The sequence below is a fragment of the Diorhabda carinulata genome, chromosome X, assembly GCF_026250575.1.
Source record: "Diorhabda carinulata isolate Delta chromosome X, icDioCari1.1, whole genome shotgun sequence".
Taxonomy (NCBI): Eukaryota; Metazoa; Arthropoda; class Insecta; order Coleoptera; family Chrysomelidae; genus Diorhabda; species Diorhabda carinulata.
In genome coordinates this window covers 55,766,910-55,782,184 of record NC_079472.1, presented here as the reverse complement: position 1 = coordinate 55,782,184, position 15,275 = coordinate 55,766,910, and the positions used below count along the sequence as shown (strand labels likewise).

The 15,275-nt window shown below is 32.3% G+C and overlaps 1 protein-coding gene across 1 annotated transcript in view; it reads left to right on the top strand.

Annotated features, from left to right (window-relative positions):
• The first annotated feature begins 905 nt into the window (after nucleotides 1-905).
• Nucleotides 906-15,275, top strand: part of LOC130902299 (sodium/hydrogen exchanger 9B2-like) — a 38,523-nt gene continuing 24,153 nt past the window's right edge. Inside the window, exon 1 of the mRNA XM_057814322.1 lies at nucleotides 906-1,084. Within this exon, the coding sequence (XP_057670305.1) occupies nucleotides 1,073-1,084 (12 nt within the window). The 5' untranslated portion in view covers nucleotides 906-1,072. The remainder of the gene's footprint in view (nucleotides 1,085-15,275) is intronic.

The following is a 15,275-nucleotide window of genomic DNA, read 5'->3' as shown; positions in this document are numbered from 1 at the left end:
TGTTGACTCTTATGATGTTTTCTGGAGTTATCCACTCAATTAGACAACCAGCACAAAATTCGGTGTCTGTACGACCACGTTTAAATTTAGCAAGTCAATAACAAATGATTCTTTTCGATAGAGCAGAGTGCAGATAACACTTTTGAAGCCATTGCTAAGCTTGTATAGTATTTTTTTTTCATTAAGAAGCAATGTTAAATTAACACAAAAATTTGTTTTGGATCCATCAACTTAAATGGCTGTCACTTCCATCTGAATAATAGAAATGTCATGAAATTTTATACATTGTATTTTTAAAGTTGGTATTTCATAAACGTCACATGGATTTGACAATTGCAGCGCCACCTGTGTGTCACTCACACGACTTCTGACTGATGTTGTAGTTCTATCTAATTTGGTTAATATCAATAAGAGGTTGTGTCTTTTTTGTTGATATCGTATTAATTGGTTATATGTTTTCTTCGAGATATTCGGTTAGCGACAAATTTTTACCGAGGATAAAATGATTGAAATTTTTTTCTTCGTACGAAGAAGTCTACTGCCAATAATCCTTTGAAGGACCGTCAATTAGTAAATTTTTTATTAGTCATTAAGAATAGAGGATAGATAAGACAGATAAATTATTTCACTCAAAAAGTGAATTTTCTTATATAAAAATCTGCTCCAGTATTTTTTATTTCAATCTATATAAAAATTGATTTAGTGCCTCACTGCATAATTTATAATGTTTATTGTGGCAAACTCTATAGGTATTTACCTAAATTGATCATAGGGTGCGAAATAAACGAAATAAACAGCTAATTTTGAGCTAAAGTAAAATTATTCAACCACATAATTATAAAGGAAGTATTTATGGATTTGAAATTAAACGTATAATAAATAAATTTATGTGTAATTTTCACGATGTAGTACCAACCTCGTGATGCAACAAACATCATATAATCTTTTTCTGTGCTGTTTTTCATTACACTTATTCTAATTCGTTTTAAAACAATAACCATCACTATATGTTCAACTAGTAGTTTGTAGTTAGGGGAAAATAAAAATATTGTGTTCAAATGTAGATAAAACCATGGAAGAACAGGTAATTACCATGAAATTTAATAATACATCATTATATATGAGTTAAAGCTGAAACGGTTAAAGAGATTTGAGATTCTGTAGTCTGGTTCACAGTCACCCCTACATTTGATAGTAAATTTAAAAAAAAAGCTGAGCTGAAAGGCTACGATTTTTGTTTGTTCGAAAACGAAATCAGTTTTAGGATAAGACCCATGTCATTCGGATTTCTTTCCCTTCCAGTTTTTAATATAAACATCCAGTCCATTACTGAACGATAAACATATTGCGTCAAATAATTTATTTTTCTAGTAAAAAAAATTGAGATTCTGTAGTCTGGTTCACAGTCACCCCTACAATTGGTAGTAAATTTAAAAAAAAGCTGAAATGCTACGACTTTTGTTTGTTTCAAAAAGGCATTTTTAGACATGCATTTATTATCAACTCCTTCAGCATAATGGGCAGCACTTCTCATAAGTTAAATACAACATTTCATTTTTTCTGACACATGCATGAATCGTTAAATATGAAAACGATATCATTAAGATGAGCTCTGCAATTGCTTAATGCACATCAAAAATTTGATTTTTGATTCTTGAATTTTAGAAAGGTCAAGTTCACTTTGATACACCGTGTATAATATATACTATCAAAACTTTTTCTATTGATACTACTTTCGACATTATTTTTGAAGTATATTTTTTATGTTAAATTATCCGCGACAATTTAGAAAATGACAGAGCTTAATCATGTTCTTCCGAAAAGCATTAGTTATAGATATGATTATCATTCCAGTATTTGTGAATTTTTCACTAACATGCTACTAACAATGATTGTTATTAGAGCTTGTTAAATAGGTTTCGTTCAATATAATGAGTTGCGGACAGTGTAAATATAAAATAACCTTCATGAAATCTCATTATAAATAACCATCTAAGCTACATGATTTAATTGGTTTAACAAGTTTCGTCTTTCGTTAATTAACATACGATTTGGTGGTTCCAACGAGATTTTATTAACCAATAGATTGTTCTCGAATTTTATTGCACTTATTCCAGTGATGTTGAGTGTTTTTACCTGTTCGATCTATGATATCGTTGGCCGCTTAATATGTGAGGACAGTTAGATAGAGCCACTGATGAGAACAATGGATTCTGCACTAGTTCATACTTCATTTATTGATTTTCGTGTTTGTTACTTTGATGCAAAATTATTTCTTTTCTAATATAAACCTAGTCTTTCTCCACACATCTTTACATCCAATTCTTCTAAAAGATTACTGAAGTACATATTGAGGAGACATTCCCCAAACAAAATTTCTTTTGCAACCGAAAAAGAAAAACAGATGCTACAAGCTCATTGTTCTATATTCGGACACTACACTGCTTTGGAGGGGTGAAGTACCAGGTAATATTAAGAATTTTGGATTAAATCCAGTTGGTATATTTTCAATGATACCATGGTCCCAATTACAAAAAAAAATATCAGAAAGTGACCTAATCTACATGGAAATTCAGAAAGATGTTTAATGAGGAAGTTGTATTGAATAAAATATTTATTTTTTGAAATGACTGTTGGCATCCTACGAGAATAGTCTGACCTAGATATCTAGATCAATAGCGAATGTTTTCAGTGAATTTGTAAACATGGCAAACATTGGTCATCGTTATGTGCATTAGCTTAACCAATATAAAAGCTGAACTAGATTCTACTCTGGATGAGACTGCTTCTTCGTTACCAATATTCAAATATTGGGTTGCAGAGTTTGGACGAGGCCGGACGACCTGCGATGACCAGCATCGCAGTGGTTGACCAAAGGAAGTGATGACTCCAGAAATGTTGAATAAAGTCCACAAAGCGGTACTGAATGATCGTTGACTGAAAGCTTTCTCTAAAAAGAAGTCAAAGACCGTTCCATTTGCAGGCAGAGTCATAGCGTCGGCTTTTTGGGATGCGTGTAGGATAATTTTCATTGACTATCTTGAAAACGGAACATCTATCAACGACGAGTATTATGCGAAAATTGCAACGATTGTGCGAAGAAATTAACCAAAAAAGTGTTGTTTCATCAAGACAATGCACCAGCTCACACATCCGTTATTGCAATGGCCAAAATTATTGAATTGAAGCTTCACCAGATTTGAAAGAATGCCTTGGTGGTCGAAGATTTTCTATGAAGAGGTGATGTCTTATTATAAAAAGGGTATCAAACTTATGCAACATCGCTGGGAAAAGTGTACGGAGCTAAAAGGAGATTAAAACATATTTTTATTTCTGTTTTCTTTGGTGGGCCAACTTCTAGAACCATTCTTGTATATGAGATATCTTGTATATTCTCTTTCTCTCTGGTTTTGATAGCTATACAATTTAAAATTTTTAGGTTAGTTTGGTTATATGACATTGATTTCATTGTTGAAGTTATTAGATTTTGAAGTGTGTTCATTGATATTGAACCTCACTACAATGTTTAATATGACAAATAAATCCTACTATACAACCTACATGTTCAGATTGGAACACTCTCGATTTTGCAGCCCCGTGTTTAATTATGAATATTTCGCAAAATCTTGCCTGAATCGACATGAAGCAAGCAAAAGTTTTGTGAATTGAATATTGGGAAACTTGATATTGAGGTATATGTCATTTAAACAACTTTGTGAAAAACTCTATTCCGTTAGCAGCGTACTCCTATAATAGGGAGTGGGTACTAAATATTAATAAATTTTTGAATTGTCATATGCATTACCGATTTGAACAGAAAAACTTTTTGAAGGAGCAAGCAGAACCAGTTTCTATATTTTGACTTGAATGTGTATCTCAGAATGTAGAGATATTTTACTCAATTCCAGCAACATTGTTTTCGACTTGATTCATTGTAAACCACCGAAAATTGTCTCCAAATGTTTTTCAAGCAGTGCAGCTCTTTCGATACTAGTCTTAGCCCATTAACAGAGTCCAGCAGCTGAAGTACCTCTATGTTTTCGTGGAGTCTGCCTTTGTGTTTGTTTTTGAACTTTTTGATCTCATTTTTTATAATTGTAATTTATAAATCTCACTGTAAGTCTGCATTTCTCTCGTATGTAACATTTTGTGATTTTTTTAATGCTATCTTTGCTGCAACAATTTAATTTTACTCTATCTACACAAATTGGAGTGTATATTTGTTAGTATGATGAAATTTTATCGTGTAGTGAAACTTTGGGGGTTTTGTTTATCATCTATTTTTCAGATATGTGAACTAAAGTCGAATTGGGCTGATAATGTTGTTACTATGATATAAAATTATAAAAGTATGATCATATTCTCTAATATAAATGCGGTGTTTCGGGATCTTTAAACCAATTACCAAGTACAACTGCGTGTGTAATTTATTCACACTATTTCGTTTCAACTACGTCCTTGCAAACGTACGGGTTTTTGTGCTGTTCGTTGAATAGAAATCATTTTATTGATTCTACACAGTATTTTCACTCTTACGACATAGGTTCCAACTTTGGATCAAGTTATAATTGTACATGTGACTCATCTATATTGGAGTAGAGAATTATTATTAGTAATTTTACCAAGAAAAAAAGTTTGTCCATGAAATACGTTTAAAAGTTGATTAATAACTTCATTTTCACAATTATTCAGGTATTACGATACAATAAGGTCTTTCAAAGTACCCTCCAAGAACAAGATGCACTTCTGCCAACGCCGTTTCCACAGTTGATATCATTTCTAAAAATCTTCAGTTGTTCAAAAAGAAGTTACAAAGGGGCTAAATCGAATTAATAAGGTCACAGTGATTGAGCTTCAGGCCAAAGACTCACAACTAGCGATGTGTGAGTAAGCATATTGTCATGATGAAGAATTCTCTGCCCCTTTGTTCCAAATCCGGTCAAAATCAGGACATACGAGCTATCAAAGCTTCAACGTATCAATTTCCATTCACACTCTCGTCTGGAGAGACAAATTTAATATGATAAATGCCACTAGAATCAAAGGAAATAATCAATATTATCTTCACATTGGACGTCGATTTTCTTGCCTTTTTTGCTCTCGATTCTCCTGCTAACTTCTATTTCTTGCTTTGAGTTGAGATTTGTGCCATACATCGAATTCGTAAAATCAAGACTCGCCTCCAGTGATGACTCGGTTGTAAAGTCCCCTCTTTCCTTTGCTTTCAACCAATCCTCACAACACTCAACCCTGTCTGCTTTCTGTTCTGGATTCAAGAGTTTTAGTACGATTTTATGACACAATTTCTTCATTTCAAGTTTTTGTGTTAGAATTCCGTGAACGATTGATGTGAGGATTGAAAGCTCGTTAGCTATTATTTTGACTGTCTAAGATCTTTAAAAACACGAGCCCGAATTCCTTTAACGGTTTCATCAGAGCTTGATGTCGACGGGCATCCTGGGTTAGAATCTCCTTTCACTTCTTTTTGGCCTTCTTGGAAATTTTTTAACAATTTGTTCATGGTTGGTTCCTTCAGAGAATTGTAACCATTTCCGTAACTTGTTTCAAACACTCAAAAATTTCACGACCATTCCTGCTTAGCTCTGTAAGAAAATTGATGTTGACGCGCTGTTCCTCAATCAAAGGGCTCCATGCCGACACGTACAAACACGCGCTCTGAGTCGAAGTAAGCGTTGATGGGATTTGCTACAGAAGCAGAGCAACAACGCGCCGCCTGCAAACTATAAAATAAAGTTAGTATGCAACTTTTATACGTATTTTCCAGACAAACCTCGTATATAGAATTATGATCAAGTATGTACACAGTTCATGAAACCTTTATCGTTCATTTTTGAAAGGAATGCGATAACACGTAAGAACAAACTTAGAGAATTGATAAAGAGCAAAAAAACTTCATTTTAAATGTATGAAAAAGGAACTATATAATTAAAAGAATTAAAATTTAAAGTTACCTAGTAAGAACATTCGATTTTAGAAACAATTGTTTTGATAAAACAACTGTCAGTGATGTAGAAGCGTATGTGTTACTCAACGTAATACATTTCAAATAAGCTCAAATATATAGAATCATGTAACCAGAATTTTTGAAAAATTTATTGAAACGGGAAACGTGAGGGATGCTACGAAATTTGGTAAACCAGAAATGAGGGACGATGCAAAGCTAGATATTTTACTGTCATTGGAAAACAACCCTCTCGCAACCACAACAGAAATTGCTTCATAACAAATTGTTAGTCAGTCGCGTTTACTAACGTTTTTAAAGAAAGAGAAGCTGTAGCAGCACAAAGTTCAGTTTTTTCACGAGATTATAGGAAATGATTCAAATTTTCTTAATAGTGTATATTTTCAACCAAGTTAACATTTTATGTGAGTGGTATAGTAAATTACAAATGTTGGTACTAGGCTCCTGAATAATCCCCACTAGTTTCAGACAAAACACACTCAGAGTCCCCAAAAAATTAGGTACGAAGTAGGGTAGGAATCGTCAGGAAAAGTTTGATTGGTACTTATTTTCTTCGAGGAAATTTAACAAATGAGCTATATTTGAAACTGCTTCTAGACCTGATTGTAGAAGGTTCAAACAATAGAGAAACATCGGATCCTAGAATTTGGGTCCAACAAGATGGTAAACCACCACATTATTGTCTTAATATTCTCGGTCTCTCGGAAGACGTGGATCAATAGAGTGGTCACCTATGTCAACTTATCTTACACATCTTGATTTTTTTCTGTGGGGACAGACTTTAACCGACCAGACAATTTGGGAGACTTAATGTAACGAATTAGACATGAAATGACTTAGGTCTTCCACCATCTACGCCTATGTAGTGAGGTAGTGAGAGTAAGAGATAGTTTTGGTTCTATAAACTGTTTAGTCAATTTCAACGTTATTACTAAATATTTTTTTTCATGTGACCCTTACTTACAGCCTATTTTTATGTTGGAGAGTGTAATAAAAACTACTTATTTATCCATGTTTATCTCAAATATTACTAGTTTTCAGACTTTAATTGGTCTTTTATAACCATAACAATAGAAAAAGGTTTGGACTGGTCAAAAGCCCTACGTATTGAAGATTACATTGCTAATAAAAGTAAGAAACTTTGTTTATTTTGATTTCAAAAATCTCTTGCTGACACATTTCACCGAAAATACGATTTGAAATTTTTCTATTTAATATGGAGATCCAAGCTGTGTATTCGTTACAATTTAGTTGCAATTTCACGACCCTTGACGTGGATTAAACCAACATCAGTATGCCGAACAACTCGCTTCGACTTTTGGTGATGTAGCACCATCTTGAACCAAAGAATTTCGCTGGTGTTCCAAATTCAATCGTGGCTGCACTTCGCTAAAAAATGAATTCCTTATATGTCATCCAAAATCAGCTGTTGTGTCAAAAAACATCGACACCTGGGCATTAGTTCTGTTGGTGCAAAGAAATGTAGAAAAAAATCATGGTACTTCAAAACACGTCTATAAGATTATGACAGTTGACGAATCATGAATATATGCAAATGTACCTGAAACTAAACAGCAATCAATTGGATGGGTCTTTCGAACCGAGGCAAATCCAACAATCTGCGCATGGAGTATTTTGAAACAAATGGAATAACTGGACATGTCGCCGCAGTTCCATTAAAGTAACGTAGAATGATCAATTCTGAATGGTACACCAGCATTTGTTTGCCAGAAGTGTTCGAAATAATGGGGGAAACCAATTGCAGAAGACGAATAATTTTCCATCTCGCTAAAGCGAGATCCATCTACACTCCGTGATTGTCACCCAATGATTTCTTCTTATTCGCTTCTGCAGATGAAAACAAAATACGAGGTCAATGTTTTTCAATCGGAATGGCAAAAATGCTTCGATAATTGGTTCCAACTCATGGAAAAGTGTATTGATATTAATGGAGAATATTTGGAAAGACGACAAAGCCAAGTCCAATTATAAGTATTTGCTTTTATTTGTCTTTCCAAAAACTCAATCAATAAACCTCGTAAAATCCGTAACCTTTTAGTTAGCGATTTCCGAATAAAAGTAAGTGGAAGTGCTCATTGATTTGGAAATTCCAAATTGTCATGTTTATTAATTTTTCGGAAAAAGCTAAAACAGTAACTAACCAATTCTGATGTACTGATACATTTGATGTCAAAAGAAAAAATAATTGCCTTTTTGAGGAAGAGATTTTTCCATAACAATACATGCTATTGCCTCACAACTAAACTTAAACAAATGGCTGATTGGAAAGATATTTCAGACAAATGAAGAGGTGATACCAAAGGTAAATTCGTATTTTGTGAGGCTTTCGAAAGATTATAGTTTGGAGGTTTAGGAAAATCCCTTAGCTATGTATGTATGGATTTGGAGTTTCGTATACACTGCGACCCAAAAGATCTGTATCCCCATTTCTTGCTGCGATATTAGAGAACCCTGTGCAGCTGATCCATTAATCTCACTCCTTTTAAAAAGGCTAGAATGTGATCCCTTGGCTAAGTATGTAGAGATAGAAGGATAATGATTCATATTTTTCACACTTTTCTGACAAACTGCCTCGTGTTTAGTTAATCACATAGTTATACTAAAGTCAATTGCAATGTCTTCATTGACGACATTTGTTCGTTTCCCAATTTATTATCAAAGCATTGTAGTGCATGAAAAAGATTCATAGTAAGGTATGTTGTAATTAGATAAAAATAATAATAGATGGAGATGTGGAAGAAAAAGAAACTGGAAAAACCGGTAATCTTCGGATTTACATTAAACTTCTTATGTGATTGTTGTAAAAATTACAAGAGGATATAATTTTAAAAATTCTTCCAATTTCAAGGCCAATAAGACAATTACTCCAGATCCGCCTTTTTATTTAAAAATTCATTAGGTGATATAATCAAATTATAAATTTATACCAACAATAATAATTATTGAGGTATGTGATTTGGAATTAGTTGATATTTATAAACAAGCAGATTTTTTATCCAACTTTGATCAAGTTATTTATAAGTTTTTGCTGTTTACAAATTTCGAATTAATGAAAAGAAACATTTTTGAATTTATTTAGTATTGAGTGTTCAACTCAGTCAGACAATAACTAATGGTCAAGACTGGAACATTGAAGAATCATGTGGTGTATTGAATTCTAATTAGTTTTCCTTAACAAGTCGTATGACGAAAGTGAAAGATATTCTAGCTGTATGATAGTGTAACTAAATATTTCAATTTCATAATATATGATTCTTCATTCGTTGTTCTGTTAGGCGTTGGTGAGTAATATTTATATTTTTAATTACTAACAGATTGTGAAAGAATTACTTTGATTAATTCATCATCTATCTTTTTTATATCTCACCCATACATCCAATTATTTAAGTCAAATTACGTAGACCGAAATGGATATGATCAGGCTATTGTCCATTTCCATTGAATACTAATATAACTAAAATTGTTGTTATAAGATTGTCTAAAACTATAATATCACATACTGTGAAACAAATTATTTTTTAACATAATCTTCCGACTTTATAATTTTATCAAACCATCAAAAAAATATTTCACACAATACGCTTGTATGTAATATAAGTAAATATGTTATTCTAGAAATTTTTTATCAAAAATTGTTAGAAGATTAACATAATATTGTATAGTTATCATTTCACCATTTTATATTTTTGATAAAGATTCCGCTTATGGAATCACCCCTTGGATGGAGGACATTATTTCGATTGTATTTTTGTTTCGGGGGTATATTGCTGCATTCAAGTTTTATCTATAGTGATATATTGTATAGAGATACCGACAAAACATTTTCAATGTTAACAAGCTTTTTATCGGTATTAAGCGATCGCGGTACCCACCTAACACACTCAGACAATCTTCATATATAACTTTTGTGAAAAATATAACAAGAATCTTATTAAAAAAAATAGCTTAGAAATCATTCCATGTAACCGAGTCCTTTCAGGATAATATTTACATATCGAAAGTTTTCTACATTTTGATAAACGTAACCTCCTCCTAGATATATCATATATGTAGGTATAATCATGAATGGAATAAGAAATTAAAAACATTAAACAAGTGATAAGAAAGTTCATCTTTATGTTTTAATACAAAGTAAAATATATGGATGTCTGATGAATATATGAATGATAAGTAATTATTATCCATATCAGAAATATTTATACATGAAATTAATGAAAATATTTTGCACAATACAGTTTTGTTAACTCTCCATCACCAAAAGTGCTCGTTTTTCTATGAGTTTGTTATCAACAATTATCACTTAATTAAAATAATATTGGATAGTTATGATTTTCTCTTTATATAGTTTTGATAAAGATTGCAGAGCAGTGTAGCTGAAAAAATGGTTTTTGCTTTCTTGAGATCATGCTCTTTTCATGGAGTACATTTTATCGATTGTATTTTTGTTTTTGTAAAAAATCACTTGTATCACTACACTAATACAACATTCTTAGGAATTTTTATTGTTAGCGATCTTTTTCATCTTTATTAAGCACTCGCAGCACTCACCATTAAGACAATCTTTGTATCTGACGTTTTGTGCCAAATATTGTATTCCGTTCCGTAGAAATATTCTCTTTATACTTTTCACACTTTCATTTGCCGATCAATTAGCACAAGGCTACCAATTTTATTAAAAAAATCGCTCAAAAATCATTCCAAGGAGTCTTTTCAGGTTTACATATCGAAAGTTTTCAACTTATTGATAAACGCAACTCCCTCATAGCTATAATGTCAAATAAATAACTTCCATGAACAGAATATGAAATTACAAACATCAAGGAAGTGAAAAGAAAGTTCATATTTCTTTCATAATACAGAGTAAAATATATGAATGTCTAACGAATACATGAATGATAAGGAATTATTATCTATATCAGACATATTTCTGCACGAAAATATTTTGCATAATACGTATTTGTTAACTCCTCACATTACCAAATGTGTTCGTTTTTCTATGAGTCTGTTATCAACAATTGTCACTTAATAACATAATATTGGATAGTTATCATTATCCATTTTTATAGTTTTGATCAAGATTCCACTTTTGGATTCACAGAGCAGTGTAGCTGAAAAATGATTCTTGATTTCTTGTGATCATGCACTTCGGATGGGGTCCATTGTTTTGATTCTATTTTTCTTTCTGGGCTATAATGCTGCATTCAAGTTTTATTAACTATGACATATCAAGTTAAAAAATTACTAGTATAACTACACTTATATAACATTCTTAGGAATTTTTATTGATAGCGAGCTTTTCGTCGATATTAAGCAATCGCAACACTCACAGTTCTGACAATCTTTATATCTAACGTTTTGTGCAAAATATTGTATGCCATTCCATTGAAATATTTGCTTTATACTTTTACATTTTCATTTACCGATCACTTAACAAAAGGCTACCAATTTTATTAAAGAAATCGCTCAAAAATCATTCCATGGAGTCCTCTCAGGATACAACTTTTCCACTTATTGATAAACATAATCCCCTCGTAGCTATAATGTTGTCAAATAAATCACATTCATGAATAGAATATGAAATTACAAACATCAAGGAAGTGAAAAGAAAGTTCATACTTCTGTCATAATACAAAGTAAAGTATATTGATGTCTGACGAATATATGGATGATAAGTAATTTTTATTCTAATCACTGGTCAACAATGGTTTATTTACCTTTGGTATATGATTAACTTCAGACATATCTCTGTACGTGATTCATGAAACGATAAATGATTTTGCTTTGAGTTTTTTTGGGCGATGCATAAGTATCTTTGAACAATTTTGAACGTATGGTGAATGAAAAGTTTGCTGGAATCATATGGTATTGAATAGAACACACTTGAGATTGAAAATTATTGCATTTATTTGACTTGAATATCACCGTCACTTACGAATTAAAAAAAAAATCTAAAAAAATCTTTTCAATATTATAATATCAAGCTACTTTTCTGAAACTCGTATCGCAACGAAATAATAGATAGATAATCTCAAAAACTCATGTTATAAACTAATGGAAAGCCCTCTATAAGGTTTTCTTCTTTGAAGGAAAATCTGCCATTACTTAACGGTTTCCCCAAATCTCTCTTTTTGCTCTTAACAATAGTATCCTAAATTATTCAAAAAACCAAGATGACTTAATTAGCATATTTGTTACTACGAGGGTGGTTCAAATATAAATCCAATTAGGCTATAAAAAATTTTATTATTAATTTACAGACCTGAATTTTTTTAAAGTTTTTCTAGATAGTCTCCGTCACATACTACACACTTTTACCACTTCTCCAGAAGCTTTCAGATACCGCTTTCGAAAAAATCTCTCGACCTTTTTCAATAGACTAAATAAAGAATAGTCACATGGCAACAAATTAGAGCTACAAAGAAGATGTTTCAATGTTTCTCAACCCAATTCGTTCAATGTTTATATCGTAAGACGAGCTGTATGTGGTCTTCGGATTGGAATATCGCGTCGTGTTGATCTAGGTATTAACGTGTTTTTTAAGAGGTTACTGTAATACTGCGCATTTACAGTTCACTGCTCAATTGGAAAATCAACCGCAATAACTCCTTTCATGTTTCAGAGCACGGTTTTCTACAGCTTCCCTGCTGACAATGTAACCTTCGTCGTGTACCCAAGTCTCGTCTGGTGAATTTCTGCTCATAATTCAGAATTATTTGCACCCATCTGGCTGAAATTTGCGGTTACCGATCCGTTCACGAATTATTTGCTCAGTACTACCTATGCCGATGTCCAATTCAGCTTGCTACCACTTCTAAACCTTTTCGGAAAAGGAACACACACAAAAATTAATAAAGATGCGTTGCGAAACAGACAGTGGTGCATCCTTCTCGCTTATAGTTATAAGTACACTAAAAGCTAGGTTTAACATACAGTGCAGCTACTTTTATGACACTGAATCTTTTGCGCATTTATTCAAAAATTCCGGTTTATATTTGAGCACGTCGAAAATGTTTCTTTCCACATTCTTTATAGTTTCGTGCTTTATATTTAATTTGGATATATCTGACCTTAGTACAAAATCCTTCCAAGATTCACTTCAGAAACAATTATACCTTTGACGGAATTTATATCTTCAATGAATGGCTTTGCCTTTTTCCCACTAAACTTTGGAAATTTTCTATAAATATATTCAAAGTAATCTCTTTTCTTATCCAATGTTTTGACAAATTACCTAACTTGACATATAATAGTGGTAGTACCATTTTTTATTTTTGGTTTGTGTTTAACGAAATTTATTCCATTTGGTTCTTTCACCCTGTATTACGTACACTTATAAATAACAAGAAAAGTCAACAGTTTTGACATAAATCACAAAATCATATAGAAGATCAATAAATAAAGTACATAGCAGTTTTATAATAGATTGCAGATAATTTTTACTATCAGAAATCGTCTAAAAGATAAGGTGTTTGCAATTAGGTCAAGAAGTCTTCGTTTTTGTTTACCTCAATGCTAACTGAAAATATGAATTAGATTAGTTTAATTGCGATTTGGAATATTGATACTCAGTTAATCAGTGGATTTGGATTCTCACTTATATAGTGTGGAAATCACTTATGGAATGAATTTTATTTCTTATTTTTGAGATTTGTGTAGTTCAATAAGTAGATTTGATTATACAGGAAAATTCAAGTAAGTCTAGCATATTCGGTAGTATATTTCATATTTCGGAAACTCCAATATGAATAATAGTGGGTGAAAATACGTCGCACATCCAGAAAGTAAGTTTTCCCATTTAGAGTAAATGTAACTAGATATGTCAATAGTACATGCGTAATAGATCTGTGACGTTTCGATCAAATGCCAGCCAGAGAAGTAGCTAGTTGTGGGAAATGGGAAATTTATTTGTTCTTCCGCCGCCAGTGATGAAGCTCTAGAATACAAAACGCATTGTATGGAACAAAGCGGAAATGTTATCAAACAAGAGAAGTGGAATGTTTACTACATATTCCGTGCTAGTCCAATACATCTTGGCACATCTATTTTGACGGAATATGCCTGGAAGTTTTTTCCCATACCAGCCCCATGATCTTGTTCTTAGTGATTTCCATGTTTTCTCAAGAAATTTCTGTCTCGCGGTGTGCATTTTGGCAACTTCGAAGATCTAAAGATACAGTGATTCACAGGCGGCCGAGTTCTACAACAGTTGGATACAAAAGTTGGAAACTATGATACAAGTGTCACAATTTTGTTGTTGGTTAAAAAATAGCTGGAACATTGCTTTATTTGTTACCAACAAATATTTTCCTAAAAGTGTCAATGGGGAAATCAACTTTCTGAATGTACCTGGTATTAAAAATTTTCATCCAATATGTACAATTGATTGGATATCAAACAAATTTTTAGAACCTGTCTATCTTGTTACTGACCATATTACTATATTTTTACTTATATCAAACGTTGTTCAAAATTTTGTGTGGAAGATTTTAAATTTTTTTAGTTTTACTTGAGGTCTGCAATACTAGTGGTGTGTACAGATTCTTTGTTCTTGAGATATTCGCAGATAAAATTTTAAGGATATCAGATCTGACGATCAAGCAGCTCACTAGATATTATTTCATTGTCCAATCCATTTGTTCAAAATCTTAACACACTATTTTAACGGAATATGGCTGGGAGTTTATGCCATACCAGCCTCATGATCTTGTTCCTAGCGATTTTCATGTTTTCTCAAGAAATTTCTGTCCTTCGGTATGCATTTTGGCAACGTCGAAGATCTAAAGATACAGTGATTCACAGGCGGCAGAGTTCTACAACAGTAGGATACAAAAGTTGGAAATTATGATACGACAAGTGTGACAATTCTGTTGTTGGTTGAAAAATAGCTGGAACATTGCTGTATTTGTTACCAACAAATATCTTCATAAAAGTGTCAATGGGGAAATCAACTTTCTGAATGTGCCTCGTATTTATAATTTTTCTCCAATATATACAATTGATTTGATATCAAACAAATTTTTAGAACCGGTCTATCTTGCTACTGACCATATTACTATATTTCTACACATGTCAAACGTTGTACAAAGCTTTATGTGAAACATGATAATTTTTTTTTAGTTTTACTTGAGATCTGCAATGCTAGTGCTGTGTACATATTCTTTGTTCTCAAGATAATCGTAGATAAAATTTTAACGATATCAGTACTGTCGATCAAGCAGCCTACTAGATATTATTTTATTGTCCAATCCATTTGTTCAAAAAAACTTCGATC